The 23,173-nt window shown below is 37.1% G+C and overlaps 2 protein-coding genes across 2 annotated transcripts in view; both read right to left on the bottom strand.

Moving 5' to 3' along the window:
* The window catches only part of LOC145937145 (neural cell adhesion molecule 2), a 33,640-nt gene extending 15,069 nt beyond the window's left edge, over nucleotides 1-18,571 (bottom strand). The window contains exon 1 of the mRNA XM_083040025.1: nucleotides 17,088-18,571. Coding sequence (XP_082896151.1) covers nucleotides 17,088-17,169 — 82 coding nt within the window. The 5' untranslated portion in view covers nucleotides 17,170-18,571. The remainder of the gene's footprint in view (nucleotides 1-17,087) is intronic.
* A 2,769-nt stretch (nucleotides 18,572-21,340) lies between these two features.
* LOC145937018 (cytochrome P450 6a8) lies at nucleotides 21,341-23,173 on the bottom strand. Its single transcript, XM_083039751.1, has 2 exons — nucleotides 22,606-23,173; nucleotides 21,341-21,986 (listed from the first exon to the last, which is right to left on the bottom strand). Exon 2 carries the CDS (start codon nucleotides 21,824-21,826, stop codon nucleotides 21,614-21,616), a length of 213 nt encoding a protein of 70 aa, XP_082895877.1. The 5' UTR covers nucleotides 21,827-21,986; nucleotides 22,606-23,173; the 3' UTR covers nucleotides 21,341-21,613.

Below are 23,173 nucleotides of genomic sequence, written 5' to 3'. Positions count from 1 at the left end.
AAAATTTAAAAGAATCTGCACACACATTCATCTAAATATGACAGCTGAATGATATATTCTGGATACATCTAGGACTCATTTCATGAGATTCGGATCGTCAAATAATTACGATAAATTATTATTGTGCATGATGAGAAAACGTGGCGAAATCACTTGTGGCAAGTTAAGACGCGGCGACATAATATATTTTGACGTTTTTACAAATCAAATTATAGCAACTAACACGCACTTCAATGATGTACACGTGAACCAGTAACGTGACGCTTCCACCAGGGAGGCAATTACGTTTTGCTCGCTTCTGAAAATTTGGTGCGCCGGCGTAATCCTCGAAATTACATGGCATGAAATAGTAGCGACGTTGCTTTCGTTAGAAATAATCCATCGTGTTGCACGTGAAAGGCTGATACGATGTACCAGACTCGAATTGTCAATTCCAGTCATGCACATTGCCTTTACATTCGACATTATACGCAGCTGTTGCATACACTGAAGCTATGTTTGTCCAATGTGATAGCCACGGAATCGTTGGAACAAAGCATATATGTTTTATACACACTTGGATACGTATCGCCTTTTCATTTATCTCGATGAAAAAGTTGCAATTTATTTAAGAACGGAAGCTTCGTTGCGAACACGTAACGAATACAAAAACAATTTCTAAAACTTTTCATTGATAAATATTTCACCTGTCTACAGCACGTGTGTATAAATTATAAATTCGAATATAAACGTTGGTCACACATTTCTCTACGAAATATTGAACGTAAAATACATTTGCATTTATAATAATAACGTTATATCGATATCATCTTTTTATAGTAATATAGTTGCAAAAAAGAACCGATGCTTACACCCACGCATGCTTTTATCTTTTAACCCACGCTGTTTACCCTCTAACGTATCTTGCGTGATGCACCAGCACGTGTATAATGCAGGAATCGAAAAAAAAACAAATCATAATGTAAGAGGGCAGAGAAAATAGGAACAAGAATTGGAAGGGCAAAATATCGCGAGGGATACAAGTGGAAATATGCAAAGTGCAAGGCTGAGACGTAGAAAGCGAAGGGAGAGAAACATCGAAAGGCGAGGAGAGCGGATTATTATGCGGAATAACATATGTATGAGAGAAGCAGAAGAAAGAGAGAGGGAAGAAAATAACTCCTCGGAGCAGGTGTGACAAAACCGGTCGCATCTTTGCGAGTTGTGCTGTATTTACTCGCCTTTAGATAGGCGGTAACCTTTCCGTTTACCAGGTATTCGAGTTTCATCGAGCACATAGGTATCTCTTTACGGAAGCAAGGCGACAAAAAAAGAAATCCCCGCTGAGTATCGGGTGTATCGTTGGAAATAAACTGGAGAAAGGAAGTGGTGTGTTGCTAACCGCAGCGAAAATTCGCACGATCCTCGTGCGAAGGGGAAAAATAAATATCTCGTTTACACAAACGTACATTCAACTCTCCAACTGCTAATCAGCACTCTCAACGACGTTAATGTTCATCGTAGTTTAACCGTCGTCTGTAATTAAATTGGAATTAAAGTTAACTGACGAAGAGAGCCATAAGCGACCTAAGACCTAGTATGTATCTTGCTTGAAGCGCCTCTACTCGATATAGTCTCGAAATTATAGAGGTATTATTTCGTATAAGATTCTGTAACGAGATGATGTAGGTTGCATCTGTCATCGGGGTCAAAGAACGGGGCAAAGAAAACCCAGCAAAACCTAGACGCCACTTCGTTGCATAATGGGAAGAAAATCAGATAGAAGCGAGCTTCTCCTTCCTCTCGCGAACAAAGGAGCCTGTCGCAAAGAAACGTAGCGGGTGTACAATTGTTTCGAGGATACCCCCTCGGAATTTTAGCGATTCGGGTCGGCCGAGAGGAGAGGAATCGTGCTATTTTCGTAAAATCGATCGCCGGCGACGCGGTGTTCCTTCCGTCCGAAAGACTGTGTTGGTGGCCAAGAAGCGTATAAAGATCCAGGCATTAGAGGGCGACCCGATGGTTGGCTGGCCGTCCGTCCGAATGAATCCAGATCCGCGGGATAAAATGGAAGAAAGCAAGGAGCTTTCTGTGTCTCGCTTCTGCCAGTTCGTCGCCATCTCTCGCCGTCTCACGTTCGCGGAATCGCGCCATCACTTTCCTTGACCATCTTCCTCTCCCTCTCTATCTGTCTGTATCTGTCTCTTTCTCTGTTTTCTTCTTTTGCTCTCCGTTTGCTACGTCCGCTTATATTCTTTCTCTTCTTCTTCCTCCTCCGTTTCCTTCGAGACTTCGACGTTACTCCCGGTTGGATTTCTTTTCTGGGCAACGCTTCCAAGACAATCGGCGGACCACGGACAATCGCACGAGCCAATCAGTCCCGCATTGAGTTCTGGGACTTTCTCCTTCCCGTCGGTCGCACCCTCGGATATGTGAAAAGAAAGCGAGACAGAAAGAGAACAAAATAAAGAAATCCCCCGACGGGATCCTTTCGGACCGAACCGGAAAGCGGCTTTTTCCGAGTCACGCTTGGCGTTTCGCGAAGATGAACAACGGATCATGAAAGAAACGGAGAGATGGGGAATGAGATACGAGAATTAATAAGAAGACAACCGAGATCTCGCGTGGGACTGCGAGTAACGACGTACGGAGGACGCGATCGTCGCTGAACAAGTTTTTCGGTCGTAATTTCGCGTGACGGTGATCGCATTAGGAGAAAGGCGATCGCATTAGTCCGACAGAGAATTATCGAGGAGAGAGAGAGAGTGTCTTAACGTTCCTTTGTGGATTATTTTTCAATGCAATCATGCGATTGTATTGGATGGCGATCTATGTAGAGCGATATTCCGCTCGTGAGAAACCCATTAGCCGAGTTGCGACATTTGCCACGGACGAGAAAACGTGGGGGGACACGATCTGTAATCTATGGATTATAAGCGATTCAAATGAAATTGCTCTATATCTCCATATGAAACGGATCGCCCCAGCGAAGCTGGTATCTTCTCTTTCTCATACAGCAATCCTGATTGCCTATTAGCCTTTGCCGACGATTTTATTCAAACACCTGTTCGCCGATCTAGACGGCGGCGTAATTAGATAAACGGGCGTTTGCGGTAATCAACGATTATTCACTACGTTGAGACAAGTGAAGAGGGGAAAAAAACAATGGCCGGTTCATGGCCATCTGTTTAGGAAAATCACCGGGGTTGCGACCTTCCGCGCGCTTCTTTCTCGACGATCCGCAGAGATAATCGGTCGGAGAGTCCGTGCTCTCAGATGCGGATCTATCCACATCTTTTTTACCCGGAAAAAGAGATAGAAAAAAAGATTTCTTCCCCGACTAGAGCGACTTTATCGCTCGAGCGGGCCGCGCGCGTTGGAATTCAGGAGCTCCCAAATAACTCGGGGCGAGATTATGATCAAAGAGGTTCTCTCCCCTTGCGCGAGATCGTTTAAAGAACTTTCGGGCTCGGCTCGGGAAAGGAGTTTTACGGGAATTACGACTTAGCGCGCTTTGTAAGTAAGTAACGACTCCTCGAGGCCGAGGGACGAGGGGGCCGGGAATCGCGGAAATGTAATTTGCCGCCAACGTTCGTGTAAGAACTTAAGGTTTCGCAACTGCTTCCGACGAATTCGCGCGTATACGATATCGTCCCACTTGTACGAGGCGAATCGGCGGGAGACGCCTCCGATAAATGCAAAGCAATAATGACGTCACGTGCAAGGTGGGTTTATAAGGTTGAGAGAGAGAGCTCTTCTTGTGCTTCCCCTATCTTTCCGCCCCTATTGCTTCGCTTTTTGTCGAGAATAATCCGCGTATCGCATATGTTCCTCTATTATGTCTCTCCTTCACGTATGCTTTAGTTAGAGACTTTCTTTTTTTCTATTAATTCTCTGCATATATAGGTATGCCTGCAATGAAAAGAAATTGTATTTGCGTACGCATCAGTGTAAACTTTTAATTAGTTGGCAGAGTAAGCGTGGATACTTTATCGCGGCCTGCGAATTCTATTTATTAAATCCGAAACCGTAATCTATCGTTAAGCCAGACTGAAATTATGATTACGATGTGCGGGAAAAAGAGTTGCAAGAGTTTCGTAAAGCCGCGGTAGGTAAAGGCTATAATACGGCTAGACACTCACAAGGATCGAATTTATTTAATCAAAAAGGCTGCTACTTGGCGGACGGCCAAATAGAAAAGGCATGGAATGCCAACGTAACCCTCGACTGTACTTCTCTCCCGAAGGGATAGGAAGGGAGAAGGGGCGAGACTTTAATAATTCATCAAGATTTCTGTGTAAAATTAGCGCTGTTAGTATTGAATAAATTTCCCCGACCGCGGCGCGACGCCATTGTAACGTCGCCATCGTTCTCTGCATTATTCTAATTAGCTATAGAATGTATACTCGGTACGTGCATAACGTAGCGTAAATAATTGAAAACGTTGAGAGAACGAGGCGTTTTATGCAGATACGGGACGAGCTCGCACGACCGGCCGATTATTTTCGACGATTAACGTAGTTGGCAAATACGCGTCGCCATGTAATATTTAATATCAATAATGTCGAAATCGTCGCAGCGCAAAGAAGGTAAACTCTCTGTCTCTCGCACACATGCATACACATCGAGAGAGAGAGAGAGAGAGAGAGAGAGAGAGAGAGAGAGAGAGAGAGAGAGAGAGAGAGAGAGTGCGTAAATAAATGAAGCGATTATTATTCGTCGCTTCTCCCCTTTGGGATCCTCTCGCGCGCTCGTTATTATTACCTCGGAGAGGATCCCCCGTTTAAACTAGAAGGTTGCGCGCGCGACAAATCGCTTGTTGTGCATGCAAATCTCGGCGCTTCGTTCACCGTTGAGCGATATTATAGACGAGCAAATATAAATACGGCGTATGATACGTCAGACAATCAATAGTCGAAGCGGAAACGTCGCGGGATGGAAAAGTCAGTCGAGTCCGCGGTTATATTGCACGGTTTTCCGTGTGTCTCGCGTTTCACGTGGTGGCGCAATGAAATATCGGCTCGCGCAACGAATTCTCATCGGAGGAATAGGTAATCAACGCATCGGGAAAAAACCTCGGGAGGTTGCATCCGTAACAATGTCAGGACACCGTGTTTGCATCGAACGCGCGCAGTTTGATTTATTATTGAAATCGAAGCCGGCGAGCAACAAACATCGATGCAACGCGTCGCGTATGTGTAACGAAAAGCAATATTGCTCTGTATCTATATGCAAATTTGTCTGCTTAGCTTAATTGCTAATCGTAAGATACTCTCGGATAAACGCATTAATGCAGCTATATATATGATATCGCTCTTCCAATCAATATTGTAAATACTGACTTGACGTAGAACCTTATTTTCGACGTAAAAAGTCGGCAATTTTATATTAAAGGCAGACTTACGTCTATAATAAAAATAAAAATTTTTTAAAATGTTTATTATATTTTAATTGGAAGAACCAGTGGAAAGCAAGTATATCTCTAAAAATTAAAGTTTTTTACGTCTTTTATTTTTTCCTTTTTTTCAACGAACAGTCTTATCGCCAGGAAGTAGCGCATTAGTCACTGCTCGTTGAAGCTCGCGAAAAATTTTCGTCGGCAGGTTCTCCGCCGCTAACGGGAAGTTTGACCGATCAGCCAGCTAGCCAGCCAACCAACCGGCTACGGTGGTCGTTCGTTAGCCCGCCAGGACTTTGAAATACCGCGGTTTCCTGTTTTTCTCGCGCTACACATATCGCCTGGCCGCGCCGACTTATTTCGCGTATACCTACCGAACATTGTACACTGCACCATTGTGGGAATAGTTTCCGCGATGTTTCTCCTGCTCTCTCTCTCTCTCTCTTCTCTTTTCTCTCGTTTTTATTATTTTTTTTATTCTTCTTTTTTTTTATTTACTTTTTCCTTGCAGCGCAACACCCTTCTCCCCATCCACGTGGTTTTTGCCTCTCGCTTTTCAAGGCCGGATATCCTTCTCTTACGACCGAGTCATCCAACAGCCTCGAGCTCGTTCTCTCTCGCTTTCTCTCTTTCTCTCTCGTTTTTCCATCGCCGCTGGCTTTTCCTTTCTTTTCCGGCGCTACCGAGCGAAGCCGCTGTGGAGCCGCCATTTACGCGAACATCCTCGATAATAAATCCCGTCGAGTGATTTACGAAGTATTTCCCTCATCTCTCTCCCGCGAGTACCCGCGAAACATCTTCAGAACGCGTAGCCTCCCCGTACAGTTTAAAAATTAATAACGCTGACAGCGAGATAGGCGTTTTAACGAGGCTTTTATGACCCCGCGATTACGAAATTAAATGTCGCTATTTTAGCGGCATATACTATAATCAACAATGCGTCGATTACTTTAACATGTCTACTTACGAACCGCTCGTTTTCCTATCCCTTCTAAATTTTCAAAACACACGTAATTTGCAATCAAGAGTACCATTGTACATTTTAAATGGACATATATTGATTGACATGTATCAATTGTAAATTATTAACAGGTATTTAACAATTGTTTAACATAATGTGGTATCAATCATCTCTTTATGGAAATTATAATTTTAATAATTAATTAATATATATAATAATATATCGATATAATCTGAAAGGGAAAGACATTTTTTAAGAGAATATATTATATAAATACAAAATGCAAGACTAAAATTCAAGGAGCGAAAAGACTTTCTGACAGAATATTACTTATCAAGTGCGAAATACAACTCGATATTAGACATACCCGGATCGTAGACGAAAAGAGAAGCAACAGAAAGAATTAATATCATGCATGTGCTTTTTGTTAAACGTTACGAAATGCAAGCAGTAATATGCGAGGCGGAAAATGACGTCGTCTGGCCTTTACGAGCCGGATGCGAGAAAATCGTGATATCAAGGAGGATGACATGATCTTGCATTACAAATAGAAGCTGTTCCGACATTGGTGCGCAAGAGACATAAGCGCAATGACACGGAAACGAGAAGCTGCGACGCGCGCCGAGCTTTGATGCGAAGAAATTCGTTGAACGATAAAACTTTCGATAGCCAAAACTTTTATTAAAAATTGCCACTACACATTTCGCAACGCGTCTACATAATATCGATATCGGGATATAATCTCTCATATAAGCGTGCTATTTTCGCAAGCCTAGAGCTATTGAATTTTTTTACAATCTATGCTCGCGTGCTTTTCTCTCTCCGATCGTGATAAAAATGTTTGTTGCGGTAAAAATAATTTCACGTTACGCTATAACTCTACACTTAAAGGGATTAATTTTAAAAAATCAATTTGAAATTAATTTTTAAATGTTAAACGCCTAATACACTGTAAATTTTAAACTTGAGGCAATCAGTTATTTCTTTCTAACAAATCTTTATTAATAATCTTACTTATTTAAAGGGCATAATTTATTATGACTTTTCGATTCTTTGATATTCAAGTAATTCAACTATAGAATTTACAACACAATCTTTGTTCGCAAAAACGTGTAGCTTGTTTTTAATCGTATATAGTTCAAAAACTACCCCTATTTCAACACATATTTTCTCTCGGAGAAAATTGACTCTAAATTGTACGAAGAATTCGTAATTGAATTTTGTCGGATATGTTTTGGAGCAACTTTGTACAAGTATGACAAATGAATCAGTGACGACGCTTTAAATAATTCTGGCATCCTTCCCAGCTAGCTTGTATCAATATACTCGAGATAAAACGCACAATTTTGGCGTGTAACGCCATTATATTTTACCCTGTATGCGGTACACACAATTCGCACAGTAAAATCACAGGCAGTAAAATCGCGCTCCAAAACAAAAAGTGAAAAAACAGAGGGGGAAGAGGGGAGAACAATACGGCATAGCAAAAATACGCCTCTCTCGACCGGCGTCACGTTCTAACTGCAATCGCGTCACGGTTTCCCCGAATAGGGCGAACGTGTGCGCCGCCGGGTATACATGTAAACCCGGGCAAGGCGTTGTCGTTGCGCCCGGATGCACTACCCGCGCGAAGCTTCCGGTTATCTGGAGTCACCGATCGTTACCATGTATTTCGCAGCGGACGTTGAAGCCCATTTTTTTCGTCTTTCCTCTCGCTTTCTCTCTCTTTCTCCTTCCACCCCCATCCCCTGTTTCATCCCCTTCCCTCTATCTTTCTCTCTTTCTGTATCTCTTCCTATCTCTCTCTCTAACCCGCGGCGACATAAACGTGGATGACATCCCGACGGAGGGACGACCGACTGCGCTTTCTCGATTCCCATGGCGCTCTCGTTCTTTTCACGCTGCTGCCGCCGGCAGTAATTGCAGTTTCCTTTTATTTCGAGTCCGCGCGCGCAACATCCGCGGAATACTACCGCTTTTTACCCGTGCTTTATAAACTTTCCTTCCCCGCGTCTTCTTACAGCCCGATATGAAGCCCGAGCCGAGCCGGTGCGGCGTGGTGGTTGGCTGCGGCGCTGCGGAACCCCGGTGAAAGAATTTTAAGTTTCCATCCATCCAAGTTGCACTTTCGCGGAATTTCAATATCTTCGTGCCCGTAATGGACCGTTACTACACGCACATTACGCTCCATTATGAGCATGCGGTTTACCACGAGAAGATCTGTAGCCGTTTAGGCGCATTCGATGAATGGCGGATGTGGATATCGATGGCTCTTCACTCAAAAAAATGGTTTTGCAATTGTAGCAAAAATTTTTTAGGTGCAAAAAATTAACTGAGGTAGACAAATGATTAGCACATATTGCAATATCGTATATATTTTGCACGTAATCAATCTAAATGACAAAGACAGAACTAAAAAATTCTATCTGTGACAAATGATAATTCTATCTGTGACAAACGATATTCTATCAGATACAAAAAATAGCGATAATTTTTGTTGCGACATCTAGAAATTTTTTTGCGTGTTAAGAGAATTTTGCTACGATTTTCAAATATACCGAATATATTTTCATCTAAAAAATGAATTATCTCGAAAGCTCATATATATGCGTTTCTCGATGACATGAAAAATCAATTTTAAATTTATCAGAAAACGTATCTAAAAAAAAAAAAATAATGAAAAAAAAAGAGGTGAAATGTGAAAATTGTGTAGACGTCGTAATTTTAATTTTTAACCGCTGGATGCAAGATCGAAATTTATTAACGTCCATTAAATTATTATCCGACCCACTGGTGGATCCTGGGGGGGGGGGGGGGGAGTTAAACCTCCCCCTTCCCTTGCAAATTAAAAGAAACAGTTTTGCGGAATTTGTTTAAAAAATATAAATAAAGAAAAACAAACATTAAAGAGCTATCGACGTCAGGATCCGCTAGTGTATATATATATAAGTATAAGATACACTGTAAATTATACTCATTACGCATTCAAGGAGTTAAGTATAGATTAAGTCAGACATAGGACAAAATGATGAGATAATTTCATTGCACGAAAATAATTAGGCGAAATTCTTTGTATCTATATAATATACATATATTATATAAATATAATATATATTATATAGATATAAAGAATTTCACCTAATTATTTTCGTGCAATGAAATTATCTCATTATTTTGTCCTATGTCTGACTTAATCTATACTTAATTCCTTGAATGCGTAATGAGTATAATTTACAGTGTATCTTACACATACATATTGTATATATTATATAGATATAAAGAATTTTGCCTAATTATTTTCGTGCAGCGAAATTATCTCATCATTTCGTCCTATGTCTGACTTAATCTCAACTTAACTCCTTGAATGCGTAATGAGTATAATTTCCAGTGTATCTTATACATACATATTGTATATATTATATATATATATAAAGAATTTCGCCTAATTATTTTCGTGCATGAAATTATCTCATCATTTTATCCTATGTCTGACTTAATCTAAACTTAATTCCTTGAATGCGTAATGAATATAATTTACAGTGTATCTTATACATATATATTGTATATATTATATAGATATAAAGAATTTCGTCTAATTATTTTCGTACAACGAAATTATCTCATCATTTCGTCGTATGTCTGACTTAATCTAAACTTAACTCCTTGAATGCATAATGAGTATAATTTCCAGTGTATCTTATACATACATATTGTATATATTATATATATAAAGAATTTCGCCTAATTATTTTCGTGCATGAAATTATCTCATCATTTCGACCTATGTCTGACTTAATCTAAACTTAACTCCTTGAATGCGTAATAAGTACAATTTCCAGTGTATCTTATACATACATATTGTATATATTATATAGATATAAAGAATTTCGCATAATTATTTTCGTGCAACGAAATTATCTCATCATTTCGTCCTACGTCTGACTTAATCTAAACTTAACTCCTTGAATGCGTAATGAGTATAAAACAGTGTATCTTATACATATATATTGTATATATTATATAGATATAAAGAATTTCGCCTAATTATTTTCGTGCAACGAAATTATCTCATTATTTCGTCGTATGTCTGACTTAATCTAGACTTAACTCCTTGAATGCTTAATGAGTATAATTTACAGTATATCTTATACATACATATTGTATATATTATATATATATATATATATAATATATATATACAATATGTATGTATAAGATACACTGTAAATTATACTCATTACGCATTCAAGGAGTTAAGTTTAGATTAAGTCAGACGTAGGACGAAATGATGAGATAATTTTGTTGCATGAAAATAATTAGGCGAAATTCTTCATATCTATATAATATATACAATATGTATGTATAAGATACACTGGAAATTATACTCATTACGCATTCAAGGAGTTAAGTTTAGATTAAGTCAGACGTAGGACGAAATGATAATTTCGTTGCACGAAAATAATTATGCGAAATTCTTTATATCTATATAATATATACAATATGTATGTATAAGATACACTGGAAATTATACTCATTACGCATTCAAGGAGTTAAGTTTAGATTAAGTCAGACATAGGACGAAATAATGAGATAATTTCGTTGCACGAAAATAATTATGCGAAATTCTTTATATCTGTATAATATATACAATATGTATGTATAAGATACACTGGAAATTATACTCATTACGCATTCAAGGAGTTAAGTTTAGATTAAGTCAGACATAGGTCGAAATGATGAGATAATTTCATTGCATGAAAATAATTAGGCGAGAAATTCTTTATATCTATATATAATATATATATATATATAATATATATATATACTGGCGGATTCGGGGGGGTTAAACCCCCCCCCTTGCAAAATAAAAGAAACAGTTTTGCTGAATTTGTTTAAAAAATATAAATAAAGAAAAACAAACATTAAAGAGCTATCGACGTCAGGATCCGCTAGTGTATATATATATAAGTATAAGATACACTGTAAATTATACTCATTACGCATTCAAGGAGTTAAGTATAGATTAAGTCAGACATAGGACAAAATGATGAGATGATTTCATTGCACGAATATAATTAGGCGAAATTCTTTGTATCTATATAATATACATATATTATATAAATATAATATATATTATATAGATATAAAGAATTTCACCTAATTATTTCGTGCAATGAAATTATCTCATCATTTTGTCCTATGTCTGACTTAATCTATACTTAATTCCTTGAATGCGTAATGAGTATAATTTACAGTGTATCTTACACATACATATTGTATATATTATATAGATATAAAGAATTTTGCCTAATTATTTTCGTGCAGCGAAATTATCTCATCATTTCGTCCTATGTCTGACTTAATCTCAACTTAACTCCTTGAATGCGTAATGAGTATAATTTCCAGTGTATCTTATACATACATATTGTATATATTATATATATATATAAAGAATTTCGCCTAATTATTTTCGTGCATGAAATTATCTCATCATTTTATCCTATGTCTGACTTAATCTAAACTTAATTCCTTGAATGCGTAATGAATATAATTTACAGTGTATCTTATACATATATATTGTATATATTATATAGATATAAAGAATTTCGTCTAATTATTTTCGTACAACAAAATTATCTCATCATTTCGTCGTATGTCTGACTTAATCTAAACTTAACTCCTTGAATGCATAATGAGTATAATTTCCAGTGTATCTTATACATACATATTGTATATATTATATATATATAAAGAATTTCGCCTAATTATTTTCGTGCATGAAATTATCTCATCATTTTATCCTATGTCTGACTTAATCTAAACTTAACTCCTTGAATGCATAATGAGTATAATTTCCAGTGTATCTTATACATACATATTGTATATATTATATATATATAAAGAATTTCGCCTAATTATTTTCGTGCATGAAATTATCTCATCATTTTATCCTATGTCTGACTTAATCTAAACTTAATCCCTTGAATGCTTAATGAGTATAATTTACAGTATATCTTATACATACATATTGTATATATTATATATATATATATATATATATATATAATATATACAATATGTATGTATAAGATACACTGTAAATTATACTCATTACGCATTCAAGGAGTTAAGTTTAGATTAAGTCAGACGTAGGACGAAATGATGAGATAATTTCGTTGCATGAAAATAATTAGGCGAAATTCTTCATATCTATATAATATATACAATATGTATGTATAAGATACACTGGAAATTATACTCATTACGCATTCAAGGAGTTAAGTTTAGATTAAGTCAGACGTAGGACGAAATGATGAGATAATTTCGTTGCACGAAAATAATTATGCGAAATTCTTTATATCTATATAATATATACAATATGTATGTATAAGATACACTGGAAATTGTACTTATTACGCATTCAAGGAGTTAAGTTTAGATTAAGTCAGACATAGGTCGAAATGATGAGATAATTTCATTGCATGAAAATAATTAGGCGAGAAATTCTTTATATCTATATATAATATATATATATATATATATATACTGGCGGATCCGGGGGGGTTAAACCCCCCCCCCCCTTGCAAAATAAAAGAAACAGTTTTGCTGAATTTGTTTAAAAAATATAAATAAAGAAAAACAAACATTTAAAGAGCTATTGACGTCGTTGATTCTGGAATAGAAGCTAATCATGAAATCAAAAATATTAAATAAAATAATTTTGCAAAACTACTCCCATTATCGACGTCAGGATCCGCTAGTGATCCGACCAGCTGTATTTCATGACAAAATTTCTCATAAAGGGATCTCATGAAAAATTTGTTTCGCTTTGTTCGATGTGCACATGGCAGCGAATGTAAACACTTGCGTGTCGAAGTAAAGTAGGTTTTTAACATCTTTACGAATGTCGCGTTTATAACCGTAACATATGAAACAAGCAAAAAATTAATAACTTTTCGAGTAATGGCATCGAGTTCACAATACGAGCCTTTAGATACAGACAAATGTTCGTGCTATAAAGTGCTTATGGTACATATCTTGTAGTTGTTACTCTCCATAGCAGATTGTTCTTCATAGCTACTAGACTTCTTTCGTTTCCGACCTCCTCTTCCGCTTCAAAGATTGACTGAATCAAGCATTAGACTTTAAAAAGCAGGTAATGTTCACATTCGAATTCGTCAATGTAGGTATGTACGAGGTCACATCTTTTCGAGAATTTAGCGAGCTTTTAAACAAAAAAGACATACGTAATTCAGCTATGGAGAAATGTAAATATTTTATAGCGTGAATACTAGTACTTAACAATTGACTTTGTTTTCATTACGCAAATTTTTGTAAAACAAACGAGCCGAAATTTATTTTTCATAAATATCTATATTTTAATATTTTTCTAGAATGATAAAAATTGCCAAAGATAATCGCGTCAACATTTTTTTCGAAAATTTTTAAATATTTTCGGTGTAAGATCTCCTTTTAAATAGATCTGTTTTTTGATATTTACACACACTGAGAGAGATACTTTCGACTATTAATCTAAACTTTTGCCACTCATTTAACAACGCAATATGTACGTGTACACACGTAAAGTTACACGTGCAATTTCGAGTTTGCATACTTTCATAATTTGTTTTACTGTCAGCGATACAAAGTGTAAAATCACCTGCTATGATGCAGTAATGCGTTTGATGCGTCCGATTGTAATCTATTCTGTTTGACGGTCGAATAAAAATTTAATGCTTTACATACCACAATTGTAAGTAGATAAAGCAACGTTACTTTGCTAATGTTCTATATCAATTGTATATTTACTTTACAATCGTTCTACTTTATGATATAATCAACAAGGACGGTTTTAAACCATGACAAGATTCTATATGTAGTATATCTGATAATTATAAAATAGAGACGCACATCAAAACGAAGAATACTAACTCATTATTAATAAGATCTCGTTCGGTCATCTTTTATTTTTATCTGTTTATCCAATGAATAATTTGAGAAATTTTTTAGTAAGTTATTTGACCAATTTAAATGACTTTGAAAGATATATGAATGAAATTTTTAAAAATGTATGATAATAAAATATTACCTTAGACTAGACGACAAAAAAAGGATTTTTAAAAATTTAAAAAATAAACGCGAAAGCTGGCGCAGTATAATAAAAATAAATTGACGAGACTCGGTACACAGAGTTGTATAAAACAATCGAAGTCGTGAATTTTACAACTCTGCACGAGGTATTCGTTTTGATGTTATATGAGTTGTGTTATAGATATTTTTTTTATTTCTGAGTCTTTTGTTTCGTATAGTGCATACACGCTTTCACACAAATCCTTTGACACGAGAGAAGTAATAATCTATAAAATAATTTTATTTCTCGTCATATACTTTTCCTCCGAGTCTGCCTTCCTCTCTCTCCTCTTTGCATTCAATTCCGAACGGAACAACGAATTTCCGAACAGAACGCCCAAATTTTCAACGTACACGGCATTACACATCTGTGTGCGCGCGTTACAGAACGCGTAGGGTTGAGGGAGGGAAGGGAGGATATGTCCATCGCGCTGGTTCCTGATATACACGGAAATTCGTGTGCAGTGACGGCGGGGCAGGAAAGGGGAAGGTGAGGGGGAGAGGGAGGGAATAGGCAATAGGGTGCATACAGCGGCTTTGATTTTCAGCCCGCGATACGCTACTGCCAATTATTCGGCATACACGCTGGCCCATTGTGAATCTGTCGAGAGACGGCGGTCGATTACTGCATCCGAAGTGGAGCCGTTATGTCAATTTGCATAATGCATCGATTAAATAAACGGGTTGCGCGGTCCTGTCCGATGTCGTAGAGCACGAGTGGTGTGGCGGAGGGTCGCGTCCGCGCCGCCGTCCGCAAAACAACTATTGACAGGTCGGCGAATTCTCGACGCCGTTCACGTTCCGTGCGTACGTCAAAATTAATGCACGCCCGAGCCTCCCCCTCGTCCCCATCTACCCCTTCTCACCCTTATTTTTTCCGACCACGCTTCTCCGCGCACTGTAACCGATTATGAGGTTGTCGACGATGTCATTATACGGTGTGACGGTGTCGCGCCAACTCTTGCCCCTCGCGATTAATAATTAGGGACGTAATCGCGTCGGGCGATTGAAATTTCGTTGCGTCCTTTTATGCACGCACACTATAAATCAGAATCGCGTCATTTGTCGGCCATTTCGCGCATCGCATCGGCCCGGTATATAACGCCGAAATATACCATGCGGATTGCACCGAATAAATTCTCGTCTTGCTCGATTTAGTTTCGCGTTTAATGCGCTATTTGTCCAAGCCGCTGTTGCATAATAATTGCAGCACGACCCAGCGACATGTTTCGACGATGCAATAATTCCAGACGACATTGGCAAACCATCGCAAATCGTACAATTATTGTTAGTTCGTTTTATTGGCACGCACAGTCTGTATATATAGTCTGTTCGGAGAAATCTACAATCTACAGTAATAATAAAGCGGTATTTTTTCCATGTCGAATATGTAGAAGCAATATTTTTCTTCAGCGGAAATTTTCAAAAGTTCAATAATTTAAAAAAATTTTATATCGCTTGAATACTGCATAGAAAAGTCAATAAAATAGCAATAGTAATTTATTTTCTTTTCATTTTTAGTTAATTAATTAACTGCTATGTGTTTTGCCTATTTCTCATTTAGTACAAAATATCACTGCAATCCTTTTTTACAGACGCGGTCGCAAAACAATCGCTGAAACTAACTCTGTTAATTAATTTAATTATTACTATTTGTTCAAGCGCTTATAGTACTTGTCAATGTTTTGTGTGCTCGACTACTGGATATAGTCGACAATGATAAAGAGGAAGTGTTTTATCTGTCATCTAATTGTGTGCGTACTATGGCAACATTTATTTCAATATTTCCTCGTGCTATCTGGCATTGTATGAAACATTTAATCAAACAAAAATTAATATTATAAAATTGATATATTTTTTATAAATACTTATGATATCAAAATCTTTCAAATTTTCCCAATGAGAGTTCAATTAGTTATCAAGTGTGTTTATTCGTTGACAATGTTCTTTAAATAACAATTAATTAAAAAATAAATTCTACTTTTTACTGAATATTTTAAATATTAAAAAATACTCCTATTAGAGAAACTCAACGCAATTTCTATAATAAACGTTTGATTGTAAAATTTTTAAAAGAACAGTCTAAAATCGAAATCAGCTCTAAAAGCCGACATTAACATTTCGCTGGAAGAGATTAATCGTCTATCATTCATGTAACTGCACCATTATATTACCTGGCATATCTACTGGTTCATTACTCTACGTTGCGATATAAAACATCGATACAAGCATCAATATAAATGATCCTAATGCAAGCGCATAAATATTTTCACTATGTTGAAAGCAGGGAAATATTGCAGGCGTAAACATTTTCTCTCCATTGCCTCTCCGGAGAGCAACATAGATACTTAGCCTTAAACGTGCCGGCGTATATAACCGATAACGGAACTTTGAAGAAACATAAACTGAAAGAAGAAACCTTGTAACAAGAATAAAAGTATCTTTCCCGATCCGAACCAATTATTTGTTTCCCCAAACCCATTAGTAAACGCAAACGAACGGGCGAAGTAAACTTCCCCATTTTTCCGCCCTCCCCCTTTTCTCTCTCCTTTCGCAATTATATATTATTCCTTATTCCTTTCTTATACGAGAAAACTCTCAAGTTTTTCATTCACTTACGTGGCTCGTCGACATCGCCGAGCAGAACTTCCGCTACGACGAACCGGGCCAGCAAGCTCATCAGCAAAAGCATCCTCTTCATTGTAAGCGAAATGAATCCTTAATTTCTCCAGAGCCCCTCGTGCAGATACCGTCTTCCTTGAATCCCGCGCTTAAGTGGATGCCCCGACGTGGCTTGATAAGTTTCAATAAGACGAATCCGCGGAGAGAGATTCGTCAGGTCGCGCGAAATCTCGGTTTCAACAGACGCATCTCGTCGCGAGACGTGGAAGACACGAATACGTCGTCATCAATCTGATCCGGCAATTCAGTTCCTCCAATCGGCCGATTTTCGCGAAAACGATCTCCGATAAAACGTTCGATATACACTTTTAACGATAACTAGCGACGAAGACGATGAGAGAGCACGACCTGCCTGCGCTTTGAGAGAAGGCTTAAGTGCAGTTCACGGAGCACGTAAGGTATCTACCTACCTACCTACGCCAAGGCAGACTCTCGACGTAAAACTGAGGATTATAAGTAAGTCGCGTAACTCCTTAAGCGCTCCGTGCAATTACGCGCGTTATTTATGTACGCAGACCAACGTCTCTAATGGGGTTATTCGATCGGGTAATTGTACATACTTCGCACATATACACAGTCTATTGGCGTTTATTTCATACACCACTAAGTCTCACACGCGCGAACGGCCCGTTCTGCCCCTCCGTCATCGCCCAACAATAATGACGTAATGATGTTTTCGAGAAACGTGGGACGGAAAAATCGATAAGTGTTAGATGGACTTCGTTTGCTGTATCGCGCGATAATATCGAGTGTTAAAGGGTGTCGAGGTTAAGAGTTATCGCCATCGTACTTTACGCACGAAAACATTTTACGTTGCACTTTGATATATCGGTATTACCGGTTTACACTTCCTGTCATGCATCCTCCGCAAAAAATTCACACCGTTCTTAACCGATTATAATCGCGCGAGTGTATTCTGATAATAAAAGTATTAATTTCGATAAAAAACACCGAAGCGTTCGCATCTCCGATTACTCGGCTCTTATCCGGCAAAATTATTAATCCGACGAAATTTCAGGTACAGATGAAGATTATCGATTACCAGAGAAAAAAATTATTTATCATTGCTACGTAACATTTAGTTATTCGCAAAAATATTATATATTTCGTCTTTCTTTGGGAAAGTATTTTTTCGCCGCGTGATTCCGTTCACCAGATCGCACTTTGAATCAGTGCCGACGGTGCCAAGTTTTCTCCAGGATACGCACAGCACTCCATGGAGGGTAGTATATGTCTATCCGCTGTCGAATCACTCACACGAATACACTTGTCACTGTAGATCGCGATATAATCGATCACCCGCGAGCGTTAGGGGATCAACGATCGGATCGGATCGGAGTCATGGTCGTCGATAATGTCTAGCCGATCTTCCGAGGTACGCGAACCCCTCTTAGAGGTAGAAGGCGCGCTTACTGCTGCGTTGCGGCAGGCCTACTGACGGAACCGATGGAGCTTTCGGCTCGCCTCGGCGCGACTCGTGCGAGTCCGTCACCCTCCGGCGCGGCGGCCGCTTAAAGCGCCCGCCGATCACTTTTCGTCCCGCGCGCCTGGCCATGTCCTACTCTATACTACTATATCGCGCGCTATAGCCCCGACGTTCCGCGGAATCGGTGAACGTTAGAAAACGACCGCTCTCTTTCTCTCTCTCTCTTTGTCGCTGAAAACGCTGAGATCGCGAACAATACAGGACAAAGAAACGCGACACGTTTTAACTTGCGTAGCTCGAGATGTGAGAAATAAAGATTATTTCGGTGGAGTACCCCCTCGTCTGTTGGCGCGAATCAGCGAATGAAAATCTATGATTATGTGAGGTAAACACTATAATTTTAATTTTTTTTAAAATGTAATTTTAATGTATTTCTTTCTTTTTTTTTTATTCAATATTCAAAAGCGATGTCATCTCTAAAAGTGACATCTAATCAGTCTCTGAATGCAGAGATACTATGTGAGCAATTCTTTTTGTTACTTAATGTTAAATAAAGAGTTGTAAAATATACGTAGATATAGATATATGTACTATATGAAATACACAGAAAGCATTTTGTAAAATTTCTTGTTTCACACAAAATAATAATTGTTAATACCGTCAAAATAATGCGGTTCTCCAACGTCTGATCAATCATATACATAACTACTTGGCGAGTCACCGTCTCTATTTCTTTCTCTCTTTCTGTACTTTTCCCTTCTCTTTCTCTCTTTTTCTTTCTTTCTCGATTCGATTGAAATTGAACTATGCAAATTTTAAAGAAAAAAATATTAAAAGGCAGTACTAAAGAAATGCGTCCAAATATTTATAACGAAATATTAAATTGATAGCAGCGAATCAATATACATAAAACATATATGTACATACATATGTATTTTAAGTATGAAAATTGAAAAATTAGAATATCTATTTTGTATATATATGCATTATATACATATATAATATACATATACACACACATACAACTTCTTGTTTTTCAATTTTTTTAGCAATTAATCCTTCATATCCACGCATCCTGATATACCGCACGCAGTTTTTTACATGCGCTTTGTGTTGCAACGAAATACAACAATTTAAGAAAAATGACAACTGCCAATGCATAAAAGCGCGAGTATTAAAAGCTAAAAATTGAATTACAGAACAAGCCGGATTTAATTCGTACACCCCGCGGGCAGTGAAAGTGATTTACGTGTACGTTGGCTAACCAAAAAAATCACACATGTGTACACGCCGGAAACACATTGCATCGACATAGACATTTCAAATTCGAGAATATAACTGGAAAAATATAAAATGTTAACTCCTCGTCAGTTGATTCTCTTTCAGCTTTATTTAAAACTTTTGTACAAAATTCTCTGTATTAAACTGAAAACAATTCTTTCAACTCTAGACGCGACATGTTTTGCGCGTGTCAGAGGGAGATTTCTCAAAATATATCTTTCTTGATAATGCTCCTGCAATTTTGCGACTCGACACATGATTATTTATAATCAATCTCGTACATTGCATGAGACATATATACGAATAAATGTGCCAGCATCGCGTTTATTACAATTACGATGTATTCACTAAAAAAAGCAGGTGTAATAAGGTACTCTAGACGAAAGTTTATTGCTTCTGTAACAAGTTTCTAGAAGATCATATTGTAAAGAGATGATATTCGAGATACTACACTCACCTGAATTAGAAATACCTGAATGCCATCTTAATATTACGATAAAATATTTATCTCATACATGCATATAATTCTCATATAACTCTCTCATATAAAACACGATTAAAAATATTTTTAAATTATTTCACTAAACAAAACAGCGTCATAAAAGAAGAAAAAATATATAAAATATATAAACGCTACAATATAATAACAAAGATATACAAGTATTATAGGTACACACACAATTCATAAAATGTTATTTATATTTATTACAGATATATCATTGGATATTATTGGATCTCAATTAATTTCGGTAAATTCTAAATACACGTGCTATTATAGGCGACAGAACCAAAAATAAGATTGATTGGCGTATGGAGTCAATTTCTTCGTACATGTCTATTTTGAAATTTTTCAATATTCCCACGATGCCAATCAATCTTCAATTTCAAAACGAATATCAAAATCATTTCATCTTTTTAATACTGAGCCTTTTAACAGCGCTGCTGTTTGATCGTTATTTGATGCTTATTTGTGTAGCATTTATGTATTCATTCTCTCTTTCACACTAATATATAACTTATAATATTTATAAATATTAAATTATTCGAAAATCTTGAAAGAGAGTCTCCTCTAATTTATATGTATATGAAAAGAACATAATTGTGTATTGAGCGAAAAATATCTTGCGAACGAAACGGAGAATTTTACAATATATTTACCGATGCAATTCCTAGAGTCGTCTCCGAATGGCAGATAGTGCATCAGGTACTGATTTAATATCGTCCTTTCTGACGATTTTCGGGTCAGGATATAAATGTTCGGATCGAGATAAACTAAGCTCACCGGTATTAATACATATGTATTTTCTGTTCCTTCGAAATATAACTTCGAATATATTTTTTTTTCTTTTTTATTTTATACAAGCAATTACATTAAAATATTAATAAAATATAAATATTTGTAAAAAATAATTTATATAATTAATAATTACGCACATGTATAATCTTTTTGAACATGGATTGTATGTGTGTGTGTGATATTTCTACACAAATTATATTCTCTTACTGCTAACGTCCGGCTTCTCTAAGATGAGATTTATAAATACATCAACAAAATCGTATCGCCTCCACATTGTTCTACTTTCTGTCTGTATTCTATGAAATTCCGATAATGTGCATGAACTTAAATGCGTCATGATCATTTATCAGATATCCGAAATGCTTGAAGAATCTCTCTGACCTCTATGTTTCTAATCATGGTTTTCAAATTAGAGCGAAAGAGCTTTACGACTTATTTTGTAAAATTGAGTATTCTTCTCTACAAGGCATTCATCTTGAAAGCATACAATTCGATCACGTCGATGGTAAATTCAGACGTCAGATCTCGGCACTCGACGATTCCGTCTTTGGGCACTATCTCGTTCAGATACCTGTCGAAGTACTCGGAACAGTTCAGCAACAAGTGAAACATGTCCTTCAACTTCTCGGACGTGAAGATATAGGCGAGAACCGCGTTCTTAATGGTCGCCATCTAACAGAGTCGATCTTGAAGAGGTGCAACGGACAGGAGTTCGGCCTATAAATTATGCATCAGTGTATCAGAAAACGGGAATTACGTTAGAAAGTTTCTCCTCAAAGTTTCCGTGTGATCAACGCCTGCCCGGAAACTTATACGCCAATCCAACTTCATGCTAGGAAAGAAGAAGAAGAAATAGAAGAAGAAAAAATAGGTAGATAAAAAAAGGGAGAAAGAGAGAGAGAGAGAGAGACATTTCCTTTCCTTAATTTTTTAAATTACACTTATTGTAATTAATTAAATGTTTGTTTTAGTATAAAGAAAAGAAGTAAATTAAAAATATCTATTTTTATAATAATAAACTATATTTTTATTGCATTTTATCATATTATTTTATTTTACTTCATATATTAATGCTTTAATTTGCATTAAATAATTTAAATGAATAAAAGTTATTTCTCGAAATAAATGTACTGTGCATATATGTACAACACATGTTGACAACTACATTTTGCAAGGAAAAATAATATTTTAATTGTACAATTATTTAGATATCATACATTTATTTATTATAAGATGCTACTAATTGCAAAATAAAAGCTGTTTTATAACATTCCCACTGTCACTCATCTTTGCACGAGTGTCATCGATTAAAATAAAAAATATTCGACCGTTCTCCCTTTCTCTCTCTTCCCTTCTTTCTCGCGACGGAGCTATCCATCGGCATTTTACGAGTTTATTTCAATTCTGAGCGGTGGATACACATATTAAATGGATTTCGAAAATTTACTTACCGTTTGATCTAGCCGCGCATTTCAATTATATGTTTACTCTTTGTCGATGGCATTCGCCTTCCTATTGAACCCCGCGCGCGCATTCGACGAACCCGGTAAAGTCGTGGGAACGGATGCGGTACGAGGTACAATTGAATTAATCCCGATCGAACAACGCGACCTCCGAAATGAAACAGGAAATCACGTTATCGCACGTGGCGGCGCGTACAAGCATGTGCTGCGAAACAAGCGGCTCTCATTAGTTGTTATTGTTCGATCGTGATTAGCAACAAAACCGTTGCTGCTGAATATGGGGCGTTATCGTAATTATATTGCCTACAAGATTATCGTAATCATTCGGATCGTGCGAAGAGGAGAGTACGAGAGCAAATGGTGGTCTCTGGTGAAAGCGTCATTTTATTTGACCCTCCTTTCGTTTCTCGGCACGCGTTGCTTCAATTACGAAATTACAACGTAGTCAAAAAGAATCGAATACTCTCAAAATTACTAAATTATTCTGAATCACACATAGTCATTTAAATATTTTTGAAATCCAATTCCTGCATTGTGTTTTATTTCGTACACTGGA

This window comes from Prenolepis imparis, unplaced genomic scaffold (assembly GCF_030444845.1).
Source record: "Prenolepis imparis isolate NDT839.2.m4 unplaced genomic scaffold, iyPreImpa1.0 SCAF_6, whole genome shotgun sequence".
Lineage (NCBI taxonomy): Eukaryota > Metazoa > Arthropoda > Insecta > Hymenoptera > Formicidae > Prenolepis > Prenolepis imparis.
This window is presented reverse-complemented; position numbering and strand designations above follow the sequence as displayed.

What these genes read in the sequence shown, in the direction of transcription:
- LOC145937018 (XM_083039751.1), bottom strand. Translation starts at nt 21,826, where the DNA reads ATGGCGACCATTAAGAACGCGGTTCTCGCCTATATCTTCACGTCCGAG.